General features: G+C 33.6%; 1 protein-coding gene across 1 annotated transcript; it reads right to left on the bottom strand.

Moving 5' to 3' along the window:
• Positions 1-78: 78 nt before the first annotated feature.
• LOC143546187 (amino-acid permease BAT1 homolog) lies at positions 79-3,802 on the bottom strand. The gene is made up of 7 exons (XM_077037902.1): positions 3,676-3,802; positions 3,264-3,524; positions 2,554-2,572; positions 2,051-2,452; positions 1,683-1,972; positions 616-745; positions 79-532 (listed from the first exon to the last, which is right to left on the bottom strand). The coding sequence occupies exons 1-7, from the start codon at positions 3,765-3,767 to the stop codon at positions 173-175; spliced, it is 1,554 nt and encodes a 517-aa protein (XP_076894017.1). The 5' UTR covers positions 3,768-3,802; the 3' UTR covers positions 79-172.
• Between the last annotated feature and the right edge of the window lie 12,894 nt (positions 3,803-16,696).

The following is a 16,696-nucleotide window of genomic DNA, read 5'->3' as shown; positions in this document are numbered from 1 at the left end:
GTCACATGACTAAAAACACAAATAACAAAAAGCTTTTGCTAAAAAGGAATTTTTATTTAATAAAAATTATTATACAAAGTTGAAAAATCTATTTTCATTACCATTGAGTCCTTCCCTATATGGATACAATTGCCATTAATATGCAAAAAGCTGATATACAAAACAAACATACTCATACATTGCTTGTGGTACCAACATTTGTTACAGGACCTTTAAACCAGTATCGCGCACTCACTATCCAATACGACACCACGATGATGAAAAGCCCACCAACCGCCACGGGTGTATAGTTAAGAGTCTGATCAGTAATCGGGTACGCAACGGGCAAAGAAAAGAGCACTGAAATAGTAATGACCCAAAGAACTGATATCCAACCAATAACAATGCCGTATCGGCCCAAATTGAAAGGCCCGGGTACAAATGTTTTACGGGCCAAAGTGACCCGAAAGAATATCGGTAATGCGTAGGCTATGTACAAACCAATCACTGCTATTGATGTCATGGCCTGAAATGCCACTATACTCCCAAGAGACTGCAAAAATATTTTAACTTTTTTTAGATATGAGTTTTAGTAAGAATTATTGGCAGGTTTAATCTAGTGTGGTGGCGGCTAACCGTAAGGGCCATGCAGAACGCGATGAAAGCCGAGAGCCAAACCGCGTATATTGGGACCTCTTGTCGGTTTACTTTATGCCATACTGACGATAACGGCATTGCTCCATCTCTTGAAAATGCATATACCATCCTGCCATTTAACGTTAATCGATTAACTTTTGTTTGTTGGATAGATCAGATTGTTTTATTTGAATGTTTGATATTGAGTTTATGGATTATAAATTTATTTTTGAAGAATGTTACGTAATTTATAACAAATTAATAAATGGTGTAGCCCAAAACTTTTAGATCCGAATGTGGATTAATCAATTAATCATCACTTAACAAAAACAGTCGGGCCCAAATTCATTATTTGTACCCAAATTTTTCAAGCCCATATGGCGCAACCGAAAACCGAGCTGAACCCATCATGAAAACCGAAATACTCTGAAATAGAACGGTTATAAAAACCCGAATATCGAATTTTTGGCTTTCTGTACGGTTTGAGCCCAAAATTGATCCATGCACACCCCCTGCATATAAAGTTACAATAATTGGCGTGCATGAAACCGAAAAAACCAATCCGTAACTGAACCGAACACAAAACCCACAGTTAGAATGTATGTTTTTTCAAAAACTGAATTTTTTTCAGTTCGGCTCCGGTTTTGCATGTACCAAAAACCAAACCAAATCAAGCAAACCAAACCCAAAAAAACGAATTTTGTTATTAAATTTATGGATTATAAATGGCATAGCCCAAAAGATTTTGGCCCAAATGTGTAATAATCAATTAATCAACAAGAAATCTTAGCCCAAATTCATAAAATTTGGTTTTATTTTTGGGCCAAAAACTTCAAGCCCAAATGGAAAATTTGAAACCAAACCGAACCCAATGTGAATGAATACCAAAAACCCAATGGCTTTCAAAAACCCCAAAACCTTCAGCTTTCGGATCAGCGCCCAAAAAGACCCAAAGTGGCCCGTGCACTCCCCTATTGAATAGTACACAAAATTTACACCTATAATACATGAAAAGAGTAATTTTGTGTAACGGGCCTTAAAGGTGGGAACCCGGGCTTTCAATATACCTGGAGTTGCTTGTAAGGGAGCTCATGGCACAGAAGAAAATGGCAACGGCCACCACGAGCAAGCAAATGATGCCGCCAGTACCGCTTCCATACCGATTCTTGAAAGCTTGATAAAATATCTGTGCAATCGCATAACCGCCAGCATCATTATCCTTACTTAAAAGTTGTGGGATATCAGTAACTGTAAATGTAATTCCAAGCAAATACCCCCATCCAACTATTACAGATATGCCAATAGCACTAATGATTCCTTTTGGCCCGTTTATATCTGCGCTCTTCGTTTCCTCCGACTACAACCAAAATAAATAAATAAAACAAAAGCAGATACAATATATTAAGCTGAAATGATTATGATTATCAAAACTGACCATATGAGCAGAGGCATCATATCCGGTTAACGTGTACTGGCTCATAAGCAGCCCGATAAGAAATATGTAAGGTTTACTGCTAATTCCAGCTCCATTATCAGTGTTGAAATGTGTAAACACAAATTCTGCACTAGCTCTTTCTGTTGCGACAATGGGTATACAAATCATTAGAAAAAAGACACCTAAGATGTTCCAGACAGCTGACACTTGTCCAAAAAACGACAGCCATGAAATCGGGAGGCTGTTTATGAGGGCGTGTACAAGAAGCAAGACACCATGAATAACAAGAACTATGTATTTAGAAGCCACATAACCGCCTCCGTTATTGCCACCGGTGCTTAGAAGAACGATCACTGCAATCAGTTGAGCAAGTGAAAAATTCACACTTGTTGTCACAGCCCACTGCAAATTTGCAAAGTTAATTATACAATTAGTATGTTGAAATGATTGTTTTTTTATTTTGAAAAGACTAGATACCACAAGATATATGTTGTTTTGAGTACCTGCCCTACAATGTTGTACCTGCAAAAATGACAATGGAATTAGGATAGAATTACATGAAAAGTATATAGATTAGGACTTAATTATCCATTTATCTAGAAAGAGATCATAGTTTCAATCATTAAATAAATGAGAACATATGAACTTCAATTTTCAACTTTTCCCTACTTTATAGACTTTTCCACTATCTTTTATTATATTTTTTATATAAATCACATGAAACCCATGTTTTATGTCAATTGAGTGAATTCTACTTTAGATATTAGTTTTGAATTATGATTTTTAGTCAAACCTGGAAAATATATTAACATACTTTATAAGGAAGAAGTCAATTATATGCCTAGAAAAGTACTCAAAATTGTTACTCCTCTCATAACTTAGCCCGACTATCTCAGAGTAACCTTAAAAGAACTTCATATTGCACAAATCACACATATGCATAAAACAGCACAACACATCCATGTAAATATATTCAACTATATGAAATAAAATATCAAATCATACTTGTATATTTATATTTAGACACTTAAATCAGAACCGGTATGATGTTTGGGACCGGATTGTAATTCTCTCCACTGAAACTGGTTAACCAAACCAAAAACCGGCGAAACTGATTATAAACCAAGAAACCGATTTCAACCCAAACCCGTTTGTGCACCTCTAATTATATGGTTAGTGATAATAATAATAATAATAATAATAATAATAATACCAGCCAGTGATCCAAGAGGCAAAGGGTGCCCAACTACGGCCAGCAAGTTTGGCACTCCAGTAGTAAAGACCACCAGAAGTTGGGTAAGATGAGCAAATCTCAGCCATTGATAACCCCACAGCCATGGTGAAGGCACCAGCAATTAGCCATCCGTACACCAACACCACAGGCCCACCAAACGTCAGCCCGCTGTTGTAGAGTGTGGTTATCCCTGTAATCACCGATATAATCGAAAACGAAAACGCAAAGTTTGACAACACCCTGCAATTGAAATCAATCAAAATTGGAGATTCATGAATTGGAAAATAGAATGAATGAAGGAATCAAGAGCTTGGTTTTTTCCGAGTCAGCCAAGGGATAATAAAGAAAGTCAGCAGCAGTACAATGAAAATGAGAAGTAGAAGGAGATTACGAGAGATCACGCTTGAGTTCCTGTTTGTATCCCAATTCGTTTAACCGAGAGTGACCGGAATCTTGTGGGTGTTTGCCGTTACCCATCGTCATTACACAACACCGATTTTCAAGATTCAGTCAGATTGTTGTTGAATGAATCAGTTTAAATAAATAAATCGGTGGTGTTAAGAGTTATGAGTATGAGAATCAAAATCTTATTTCATCAATCTTTGTTTGAGCTGGAATATGAATACATATATATATATATAATTATAATAGCTGCAATAAGTATGGAAGGTTATTTGTATGTGTGGAGTGGAATATCAGGTGGGTGTTTGTTTTTTCCTAAAATCACTTCTTCACCTCTTTTGTCTGCGCCACGCAGACTATGCGCAGACGTTAAGCTCTGCAGCGTGTTTGATTTTTAAAAGACATTTTATTTAAAAACGTCTGCGCGCCCTCTTCTCCTAGAAGTGTTGCCCTAGTCACTTCTCACCTCTTCTTATTTTCATTATCAACAATACTAGCAGACCTCCACCCTCCTCCTTCTCTACCCCAACCCTAGCTGACTCCACCATCGCCGCCGCCGCCGGCCTTCCTCCTTCACCGCCACCGGCTATCTCCAAAGATCCGTCGCAGTCCGCCTCTCTCTCTCTCTCTATCCAAAGTTCCGCTGCCTCTCTCTCTCTCTCCAACACAGATCCATCGCCGTCTCTCTCTCTCTCCAACAGGTTATCTAATTACCTTTTGTTTTAACTTTGTTAGATTATGTTATTGTTAGTTTTTTGTTAACTTTGAGTTAATAAGTTTTCTCCGTCGCCGACTATTTTTTGGATTCCAATTTGTATCTCTTTCACATAATAATAATAATAATAATAATAATAATAATAAACATATGAACAGACAGTCTGATTAGTGAATCTGTGAATTGATTATTGCAATCTAACAATTGGCTTTGGATGCTTGGTTTCTTTCTGGGTTGTGTTTCTTCATTTTATTTAGATTATGTTATTGTTAGTTTTTTATTAAATTTGTTAGATTATGTTAGATTTTGTAAAGTTTTAATCTTTTAATTCCATATGTTTCCATCTCTTTCCAGTTTCGTTTTTTTAAATTAAATTGTTGATGGTTTTTTGTTTTCTTGATTCAGATTTCGTTTTGGTGTGGCTAATTCTGTATATACCAGTTAGATTAAGTTCTACAGGTGATTAAGAAAGCGTGCAGTTATGATTACGTACGAATGAGGGCAACACGGTGTCTATATGTTTTAAAATCACCCGACCTTGTGAGTAGTTTATATATTTATATGCTCTGTTTAGTACATTATATGTTTGAACTATCAAGTTGGGTTTGTTGTTCGGGTTTTGGTCCGGGTGTATGGTTTTTGGGTTTAGTTATAATGAAAAAAAAAGCGTTCAAGTTGTTCGGTTTCTGCGTTCAAATATAATTAAAAAAAAGTGTTCGGGTTATACGGTTTCGGGCTTACATGAACTAATAAAAAGATGATTAGTTTTTTTTTGGTGTTCAAAAGTAAGAATAAATGTTTGGGTTGGGGGTTGGGTTAGCTTGGGTCGTGTTTGGGTTAGTTTGCGTCATGTTGTTTGGTTTTTGTTTGCGTTAGTTCGGGTTATTTTGGTTTGTTTGGGTTATTATAACTTGTATTTATTTATTGGTTTGTTTATTTAGATTTGGCAAGACTTGACAATGGCTACACTGATGGAACTTGACGATTTGATTATGAGAATAATGCTGGAATTTATAGATTGTTTGTAAGACCTAATGATTCTCATACATGTTAATCTTGGATTATGTATTTTGATATTGTGAGTATTTTTAATTATGGATAATTTGTATTTTTTGGTATAAAATTTGGATTTATGTATTAATTGTTGTTGGATAATTTGTGTTTTTGGTATAAGTTATACATTAAATGTATTAGCAGTCTGCAGATGTTGAAAAACAAACAGTCTTCTTCTTACAGACTGCAGAGGTTTGGTCCACCTCTTTTGCTACAGATGTCTGCAGATGTGGTCCGCAGACTGCAGACGTTTTACCTCTTAAAAAACAAACAGCACCTTATTATTATTTTTGGCCAGCATGGTCAAACAATGAGAATGGGAGCCACACCCCAACTTGACGTGGTTTGATTTGATTCCAAACATGTGTGTTGACTTACACGTTTCATACTCAAATAAAGAAACCCTTTTAAAGTACAACCACGGGCTCAGAGAATCCAAAAAGTGATATCAAATCATAAAAACCAAAGTGAAATAATTGAACCGAATAAAAGCAGAAGATTTGGTTTTATGTTTTCGTAAAAACTGTAATGTTAGGATATGTAGGTTTAAGTCCAGTAGATCCAGCTTTTCTCGGATGATATGGTGTGTTTCGGAGAGTAAACAAAGTATAAATGTGAAGTTAGAGAAGTCGCGAGTAGCATCAGAGGGCAAAGGTTTAAGGATTGGTCAATCTAAGTTTAAGTATTTAGGAAGTTTGTTCAAAGATATGGGAAGATACATAAGTGGCGTAGCCCAACGCATTTGAGCGGGATGGTGTAGATGGAGAGAAGCCACTGAGGTTTTGTGTGATAGAAAGTTCCCAACTAAATTAAAGGGGAAATTTTATAGAGTGTCATTAGACCTGCTATGTTATGTGTGGACCGACTGTTGGACCATTAAAAAAAAGGTAAGCATACAAAATGGATGTAGCAGAGATGAAGATGTTGAGGTGGATGTGTGTGAACACAAGATTAGAACGAATAAAAAACGAGGTTTTTAAGCAGAGGTTGGGAGTAGTTGGTATATCTGATAAGATAAAAGAGGGGAGATTGAGATGGTTTAGGCATGTGAAGAGAAGAAGATGCCAAAGCCAATTAGAGCGATGGAAACTCTCACTTTGGAAGGGAAGAGGAGTAGAGGCATACCTAAATGGACTTGGGACGAGTGGATTAGGCGAGATCTCCTAGAGTTGCACCTCTTTGAGGACATGGTCCATGATATGATTTCGTGAAGACGTATGATTAGGATAAAAGACTTTTAGGGAAATGTACAATTTGGTTGGTTGTAGGGACTTACTTTTTGCCTAAATGTTATGTGCATTTTGCATGTCATTATCTCCTTATATCTATGTTACATGTTGTCCATGATGTTATATCTATCATGCAGTCTTTCACCATTGGTAGATGTCTACACACACACAATCACACCTCATGTTTTTGTATATCTATATGTTCCGTGTTTTATGAGCCAAGGTATCTCTGGAAGCGACCTCTCTGTTCCTAAGGATAAAGGTAAGACTTGCTTACATCCCATTCTTTCCAAACCCTACAAATATTTTTACTATTTGTAGGATTTATTGAGTTTGGTTATTGTTATCATTGTAGACCCGCCCCGGGTTAGGTCGGTTTAGGGTGGGGCCCAATATAGGGTGGTCAACCCTAGTCCTCACGGGCCCAGTTAGGCTTTGTTTCTTGATTAAGTTACCAAGAGTTAACCCTGATTAGGTTTTACCTATTTATATTTCATTGTGTATTTGTATCTTGCATCACATAATAAAAACCCTAATTGGCGCCAGTGGATATAGGTCAATTTAGAAAGAACCATGTTGAATCCTCATGATCTTTATTTGTTTTTGTATTTGTTGTTTGTGTTTGGTTCGTGTGTGTTATTTATAACATGAACTTTCGGTCCACTTTCGATTTTGTGTATAACTAAAACCAAACATATTCAAACTTATAGATATTTAATTTTATTTTAAAATTAAGTAATTTATATTAGATTTTATATATAAACTAACATAAATATTTTAGTTCAAATGTACAATAATCAAATACTTATTAACTAACAAAAGTTTTGATACCTATATTCATTATTTTTTGGTCAACATTTTCTATGTTGACTCAAAATTTTCAAGCGCAAATGACAAAACCAAAAAAGGTAAAACTGAACAGTTCAGAAACACAAAAATCAATATTTAGCTTTATGGTTCGATTTTAGTTCAAAATTGTACCGATTCATACACACCCTACTTATAATACTTGTGATTTTGGATTTTGGTGTGGTTTTCTTTTTAATAATATATAAGTATATAACATATATTAAACATATTTAACTGATTTTAAAGGGGTCGCATCGCTATCATTGATGACGATTTTTAAAGGTCAGTGCATTCTCAATCCATCCTCTAAATTATGTGAGTCTGGTTCTCCATTATTTAGAGTGTGATTGTGAGTGATGAGATATAAAATGTCAATATTCATGAGTAAATTTAAAGAAGCATTGTTCATCTTTTATAATATATTTTTTAAATGGTTGCTAATTGAGGAAAAATAAATTGTAATGATAAAAGTATAAGAAAATATTATTTAATTAAAAATAAAATAGTCAGAATACTGCTTTTTATGTAATTATAGATAAAGATGAAGAACGAATTGAGAATGCCCTCAATAATTTTTTTCCTTGTATGATGGGAATAGCATAATGCTCTTTATTTTTACGTAATCATTTTTATGACTGAACAAATGTTCCATTGGCAATTATTCCCAAGTTAGAGGTTGCAAATGTTAATATAGATTCTTTTGTACTTTACATTTAGCATCGAAGTATATTTATATTGTCGATTTAATCAAACATAGAATAAACTAAAGTTGAACTTCAAATTACTTTTAAAAAAATTCATACAAACCGAATCCAATTGAAAAATCTATACTTAGACTCAAGAAACCTAAAACATTCTGGTAACCAGAATCAATATGGCAAGAAAGGAAAAAAAAATGAATGGTGGCCTAATTTAGTTAAAAATCCCTCTTAATAAGCATACGAATACTAGAAAATGTGATTTGTTTAAGAATTTCTTACATAACAACTGTTTACGAATAACTGATTCTAAAAAAATAGACGATGATTCAATAGGTATTCATCATAATACTGTTTTTGAAAATACGTTTGATTATTATTTGGTTTGAGATCTCAATTTCATCAAGGCAAAAAACATAAAATTATTAAAGTGGAGTACACAACGAAAATTTTCCAAGAAAAATTATTTCAGTTGATTTGAAACTTATAGAAACTTGGTTATTTTAATTTTTTTTTTCCATATTTAATTCAGGCAAAGATATTTATTACATATTTGGTTATTGAGCGTTACGAATCGATTTGATTGGTATAAAATCAAACTATAGCCCATTTCTTTTTTTCTATAACAAGTATCATAATTAAATTACAAAGATATTAATTACAATGATACGTAAGCATTTTATTTTTTAAGTCTATCTTAATTGAATGATCATTTTTTTAATGGGGAATTTCTGTCGTTCAGAAGATTTGAAAACAGGATCTTCTAACTCTTCAATATTTTAAAGATTTTGCTTTTGTTAATGTACCATCAACCCAATTGATAATTGAATGACCTATATAAGCCATCAATTCCACAAAGATGCTCTGTTTAACCTTTTGATTATATTCCACGGGCTAACTATTCCATAACTATTAGCAACCACACATTATCTCCATGACAACTTTACTTAATAATCCCATATTTGTTCTCTAATGCATATATTCTTATAAATAATTTAACATTACTCTTTTTCTGTCCTCATGTTCTAAAAACCAACTTCATTAACTTTACATATAAGTTAAATTGTACTTTTATAAGGTTAAAATTCTTATTATATAAGTTAAATAGTACTTTTATAAAAAGCAGTGGTGGATGAGAGTTAAGTATTTTGTGAGGTTTTGGAAAACCATCCGAATGGGTATCAGATATTTATGGTTCATCTATTAACAGTTTGTTGAGATATAAAGACATAAGCCAACATCCAAATGAATCAACAAAGTAGTTAAGTAACATGATATTCAAGCATATATACATTGATTTCTTGTCTCCATAGTTATTTTCAAATTATCTACTAAGACTAAATAAAAACTTTGTCGCTGCAAAACCATCGGCCCATCATTGGACCACTTCAAGACATCTTTTGTTCCACGGCATTTTGTTTCTTTTCCTTTTGTTTTGTTTTTATTTTTAGTTCCGCTACCCTAGCGAATATAATGAAAACCGATCGATACCAATTTTGTCTTTGTTTTAGTTATGGTACCATAATGAACGTGACAAAAACCGACCAAATTTGCATAGACTACACACTTTGTTTTAGTTCTGGTACCGTAACAAACGTAACGAAAACTGGCATAATGCCAAATTTTGTTTTTGTTTTTAGTTCTAGTAACGTAAAAAGCGTGATGAAAACCAACTGAATTTACGTAAACTCACCGTCTCAACGTCCGAGATCGTCAACGTTTGGGTTTCACCAACACTCGAGTTTTACCGATCAACACCACCCACTGCCCCCCCCCTCACTTCTTATAACTTTTTTTGTTTTATCTAAAGTATAACCAACTTTTAGTTACAGAATGCTAAATTGGTTCGTTAGGGTTTCCTTTTAAATAAATTTGTGTGTGTATATATATTGTCCTCAAAACTTGTAAAACAACGTTTATAAATAATATTTAATTTAAATTCTTAACTCTCCATTATTATAAATTAATGAGCATGTTATTTTTAAGTTAAAGCATAATTAATTTTAGTAATTATATGTGAAGAGGTATGTACCCGCCTCAACACCGAGCGAGGCGGGTCAACCCACAAGATATAGACAAGAGGCTTGAAATCAAGATATTATGAAGGCACAAAGCCAAAACCTATGCGCATGGCGCATATCACATATGCTCACGCATCACATATGCTCACGCGTATCACATGCTCACGCATATCACATCTGCGCGTGACGTATCCGCGCGTGACGCATATCACATGCTCACGCATATCACATTTGCGCATATCACATTTGCGCATGAAACATCTGCGCGTGAGAATAAAGAGAAGACCTCGCGCATCCTCAGGATAGGCGCATATCACACATGCACATAATCAACCTCGTCCTTATCCAAATCAGGATTAGGGCAACCTTGATTGTGCACGTCAGACAACCTTCCAGAAGGTATCTTTTTAAGGAATAAGAATATGCTGATGTTGACAGCTGCCAATGAAAGGTGGACAACTCAGCAAAACCCATGTGCTACCACGTGATTATAATCAATGAAAAAGCACCAGGTGTCCCAAGGACACGTGACGCAAAGCAATTGGAGGAGGCCGAGCCCAATCATTGGAAACCCTAGCACTATAAATACCACATCAACTCCACAAGGAGAAGGATACCCTATCACACAGTATTCAGCTATATTAAGCAATACACTCCAATTTCCTTACTCTCATATTATTATCTTCTCCTACAAATCTCTTATTCTCACACCGGAGGGTTACCCAAAAGAGGACCTCTCTGTCCCTTTCTGAGGGGTAAGTTTACGGTGCTGTTCATTTTGTAGGTGGAAGAATCCAGATCCCAGAGAACCATCGGTGAAATAGCATAATCACACCCGAGGAAAGTAGATCGTCTACCAGTGAGTCGATCCACGTTTCTTCAATATGAGCTTGAGTTGAAAAATTGACAACCGAACTAAGGAAAAGCAAACTACACGTAATCGAAATCAATCCAATTTAAAAAAGTCTAAAGTCCGAAGTATACAATTAATACAGTATTAAGTATTAACTTTATAACCAAACTCACTTGACTCAGTCTGCCTAAAAGAAATGTATTTGATAAGATAAAACAAAGTGTAGGAGAATGCTTGTAGTCGTGATACTCTCTTTTGATTTTCTACAATGTTGACAACTAATTTATAGTAGAAACTACTTATATAACAACTATGTGAATATTGGAAAGGAATTACACGCTTATAAATGCCAAATAACCACCATAGTCATGTGTGAATGCTTAAATGATTATATCTTTCGTGAGAAAGAGAGTCTTTAACTATGGCAATTTTAATTTTCAACGACTACACAAGTCTGCTATTTAGTTGGGCTCTCTGTTGGGTCGGTAGGTTGGCAAATAAAAAAAAGGTCCGCTGATGATATATCAAAAGCCCAAAGTGGAACACTGGAACATAAATGGAAAATAAAACCAAACTAAGGCATAGGAGCATGTACGTATAGTGATATTTTTAAACTGGTATACAGTGGGATTATAAACCAGTATAAATTTTTAAATAATAATAATAATAATAATGAGCCAAGGAATAATTGTTTTATCAAACTGAACTTTATACGAGTATTTTCAAATAATAAAAAGTGACGGTCCGCCTTTTACAATATTGGTTGTCAGCATGAACAATTTCGTCGATTAATATTTTTATATCTAACTTGAACATAAATTATGACAAAATAAATGCTTTGGTTTGGTGCTTGAGACGCTTCCTCTTAGGATTATGCGAGTACGAATCTCTTCACAGGTCTGTTCAAATAAAAAGAAGTTTCTCAGAAAGTCAAATTTCTTCCTATGGGCAGACCAAGGTCACCTCCGACGATTTTACTCTCTTCTACATTGACTTCATCAAGTATCGCTTCTAGGTATATTAGTTGGAGTCTCACGCTACGTATGTGGGCATTCAATCTCTATTCACTTGGGATTTTTATTTTATTTTATTTTATCTATAAGCTTCAGTTTTGTTATAAGAAATTTCAATTCTAATTTATAACATTGAATTTCATTAACCACTCAATAAGATGGAGAACCTAAGGAACCTACTATATAATATTATGTAAAAACTTATATATCTACAGAGTTTAGAGCCAAAATTGATGATAGGTTCGTCGTGTTTTGATGTTTCAACTTCATCTTCTTTTTTGGGTTCTTGATACTTGCTTAACTCAAATTCATCCATGTTGGTGGATTAAAACCTAGATAATTGTAGATTTAATATTCAATTCATTTCTTAATTAACCTAAACCTTAAAGAAATGTTGATGTATGCCCAATGTCACACTATTTTTCTCTCACCTATCAGGCTAGCTGTTTATTCTTATCACATTCAAGATTCTATCATGTCCTTTACCAACAAAACATAAACTATAATATGCAGTGGCGTATTCAAAAAATTTTGCCAGTGGATGCCAAAAGTGGTCAACCTAGAACGGGACGAGTCAAACCAAAATGGGTCGGGTCAAATGAATTACATTAAATAAACCACGTATAGAAATGTTAACAATAAATTTCCCAAAACGCAATAAACAAAATACATATTACAATTGATAAAAACCTTTGCATAATTGTCACGGCACAAAGCTCTTGTAGGCAAATAATAAAAAATTAAAGTTAAATAGTGTAGAATTATAAAAAAGAAATGAGACTCTGAATACTATCATATTTTGGTTTAATTTTTTTAATGGCCTGAAACTAACAAAATATATCACTGTATTAATAACTAATTGATAAAGTGGTTAGACAATTAAACAACCTAAGCTTAATTGTTATTTTGTGAAAGAAAAACTAAACTTGCGTTTGAAAAGTTGGCTTGGAAAGTTGGGTTTGGGGCACCAAAAGAAACACAGATGGGACACTTGGGGTCTTTGAACTTAATATATTAGAAGTTTATAGAAGAAAATACAAATTTGAGGGGATGCCTACGCTCCCTCTGGCTTAATGCTGAATCCGCCCATGATAATATGAATATGAATAAATAATAAAATGAATTTGAATGGGGGAAATGAAAAGTAAAAAAAGGTGGGAAGAAAGAGAAGAAAGAATATACCAGCCAGGGAGCCAATGGGCCCCAGTCATCGCCACAAAGCTTTGCACTCCAAAAGTAGAGCCCAGCAGCTGTAGGGTAAGCCGAGCAAATCTCGGACATTGACAGCCCTACCACGAGCGTGAAAAAGCCTGCTATTAACCACCCATATATCAGACTCACGGGTCCCCCAAATGCCAGCCCACTACTGTACAATGTCGTTACGCCAGTCATCACAGAGATGATGGAGAATGACACCGAAAAATTAGCCAAAAACCTACACATAATCCAAATACAAATAGAAAGATGAGAAAGATCACATAAAAAATACTTTAAAAAATTAATAAAAAACATCATAACTTAAAATTAAAAAAAAGTTAAAAAAAACAAGAACGTCTCCCCAGTTTTTTTCGTTCTAAAAAAAAAGACGCAATGTTAAGAAAAAAATCATTTTGTTTTTTATTTATCATTGTGTTTTTTTTTTCGTGATTGATTATGTCTTTTTTTCTTGAAATTGTGTTTTTTACTTGATATTATGTTATTACTCAACATTGTGCTATTTTTTCGATCTATTATGTTTTTTTTATCTATTATTGTGTTTTTGTTTATTTTCGTCTTTGTGTCCTTTTTCTCACCTTTGTGTCTTCTTTCGAGATTTTTTTTTGAACTCTAAAGACGGGCTAAGCATTTTATATTTATTTATTTTGTTTTTTTATATTTTAAATTATGATTTTCTTAAGGGTTTTTTTTCGTGTGATCACAAATTATTTTTACTTTTTATTTTTTGTCTCTTTACATTTTAACTTTTCTCTACATATTAATACATTACGTTAATTTAACTTATTGAAAGACTCTTTTACTCCTATGAATACGAATTACTATTTTACCCATAATATATATTTTTTAGAAAAAGAAATATGTAAAAGTTTTTTAGTAAAAATAAGGGTGAATATAATCATTCAATAAGTTAGTTGTAACGAAATGGAAAATTACATAATGTATATGTTTTAGGAAAAAGAAAATATGTAATTAATTTTGAATTGTGGTAGATGATCATATCCTATTAAAGTATGGGAGAGGAACTGGAGATTAGGATGTAGGCTACAAGTTCTTAAGTTTGAATCCGATCATAACCGGGTTTTATTAGTGGTGGGCTTTTCTTGAAACAGGCAGTGCAGGCATAGTAGTAATACCAGGGTGGCCTCCTATACCCCTCAACTTTCATCAGTAATGTAAAAAAAAGTCTTATTAGCAATCTTTTTAAACGACAAAGAAAAGAAAATGATGATATCGGTCCAACAGCAAGTTCAAATGTTTATACTCCAAGTTCAAATAAGGAAGAAAATGAAGATATAAGTCCAAGTTCTGATATGTAAGAAAATGATAACATTGGTCCAAATATTCATTCGGTTTCAGTCCTTCAATACGTTCAACAATCGATTTGAATGATCTTCCTTTGGACCCCTCTAATAGACTACCTATTGTTAGTTATCATCCTAATCAAATAGATGACATAAGAAGATCGTATCTTGTTAAAAAGCCTTTCAACCACGCAGTCATAACTTTAAATGGACAAATTATTCTAGTGGCCGGAGATGTTTTAATGTAAAATGGTTTGATGAGTATTTGAAGCATATCAAGATGAATTTGTGCAATCGAATGGACGATGGGTATTTGAACTATGCTTTAATTTATGTGGTTGGAAGAGAAACGCTTGATAAAATAAAAGAAAAGGATGTAATGACTCAATTTTAAGCTTTCAAAAATCGAATGGGAGAAATATGTAGCCCATGTGTTTAAATTTATTTATTATTTTGTTTCTATTTTTGTTTGGTTTACATTGAATGAAATACGGTAAAAAAAATTCTTGAATGCTACCCCTAACATTTTAGGCTAGATCCGCCACTAGAAACAGAAGTCGGTTGGCTTTAGCTACCCAACGCTATTGAATTACTCCGGGTTGTCATGCTTTATTCGTTGGCCGTTAATAAAAGTTGAAAACATTTATTCAAGAACATAATATTTTAGGATCAAAAGAAAATAATAACTCATGATGCGTGAGAGCATTCTCATCCAACCTCTCATTTAATGTGAGGGGTGTTTTTATAATTTAGAGGGTGATTCAGGGTGTTGTGAGTGAAGGGTTTTTATATTTTAGAAAAAGTAGTGATTTTTCTGTATATTTGAAAAGTTATTGTTCATCCTCTGTAATTTTTTAATATATTTTGAGAGTGGTTGTGAGTGAAGGAAAAAGAAAAGGTAATGATAAAAGGTTTAAAAAGTATTATGTAATTGAAATAGAGAGACAAAATGTAGTGAGTTTTAGTGTAATTTTTGGTTTAGGGATAGAGGGTGGGACGAGAATGCTTTGACGCACGTTTGTAATGCACCAACTATTATTCCTCCAGATTTGTCGTCTACTAGGGAAAAGGACGTGACATGGCTTAAATTACCGGTAACTATGAAACGACATTCCAGGAGAACTAAGGGTGCAAACATGCAAGCCGGATCATGAGTTACGATTGGCTCCCTAAAACCTTAAATTGAGCCGGGCTTAAACGCACTCGGGCATTCAGAAAACATGTTTTATAGAAGAGCCCGAGCCAGAGTTTTACTCATCAAGCTCGTGCTTGCTCGTGAATCTTAACGAGGATATAATTTGTATTTGACGTATCAAATATACATATCTACTTTATATTATTATAACAAGACCATTCTTTCACATGCTATTCAACTAAAACAGTCAACTAGGATACTATTACCATTTATAAAATTACGGGAAAATCTCATAGAATAGTAACTAGCTTTCAAAAGTGTTCCAATTAGGTCATTGATGCATATTTTTTCAAAATCGGGTCACTAAATCTTCAAATCAAGTCTCACTGATTTTTGTGTGCGTCAAGAAAGAAATGGATGATAAGATGTGGGTGTCGGAATTTGCAATATATGTAGTTAAATTTAAAAATTTTTAAAAAACGTTAATTATATTAAAATTTAAAAATAAAAAATAAAATTCACGTCGCCACTCAACGTCAACTTCAAAAAAAAGATAAAAAGATTTCCTATGTTAAACAAAAAAGAAATTGGCTAAAACAACATGTTAAAACTTTTAATTTAATCAAACACGAAAGTTGAGTGATCTAATTGGAAAACTTTCTAAAGTTGAGTGATCTAATTTGAACATTTTTGAAAGTTGGTTACTATTTTATGAAGTTGGCCCTAAAATTACTAACAAAGTTACACATGTAACTTTAAATATTGTATTAAATGAGTTTTTCATATATTTATGAATTATAAAAAATTTATTTATCATTATGCATATCCTATGAATTCATAAGATATATTATTACGTATATAATTAACTTTTTTTGTTGTATTTTTTAACCACTCGTGTATTAAACGAGCTATATCCTAGTTTAAA

This window comes from Bidens hawaiensis, unplaced genomic scaffold (genome assembly GCF_021521415.1).
Source record: "Bidens hawaiensis isolate Kalapana, Puna unplaced genomic scaffold, B.hawaiensis_p1.1 tig00014284_1, whole genome shotgun sequence".
Lineage (NCBI taxonomy): Eukaryota > Viridiplantae > Streptophyta > Magnoliopsida > Asterales > Asteraceae > Bidens > Bidens hawaiensis.
The sequence above is the reverse complement of the archived record's forward strand: the minus strand, read 5'-3'. Positions and strand labels throughout refer to the sequence as shown.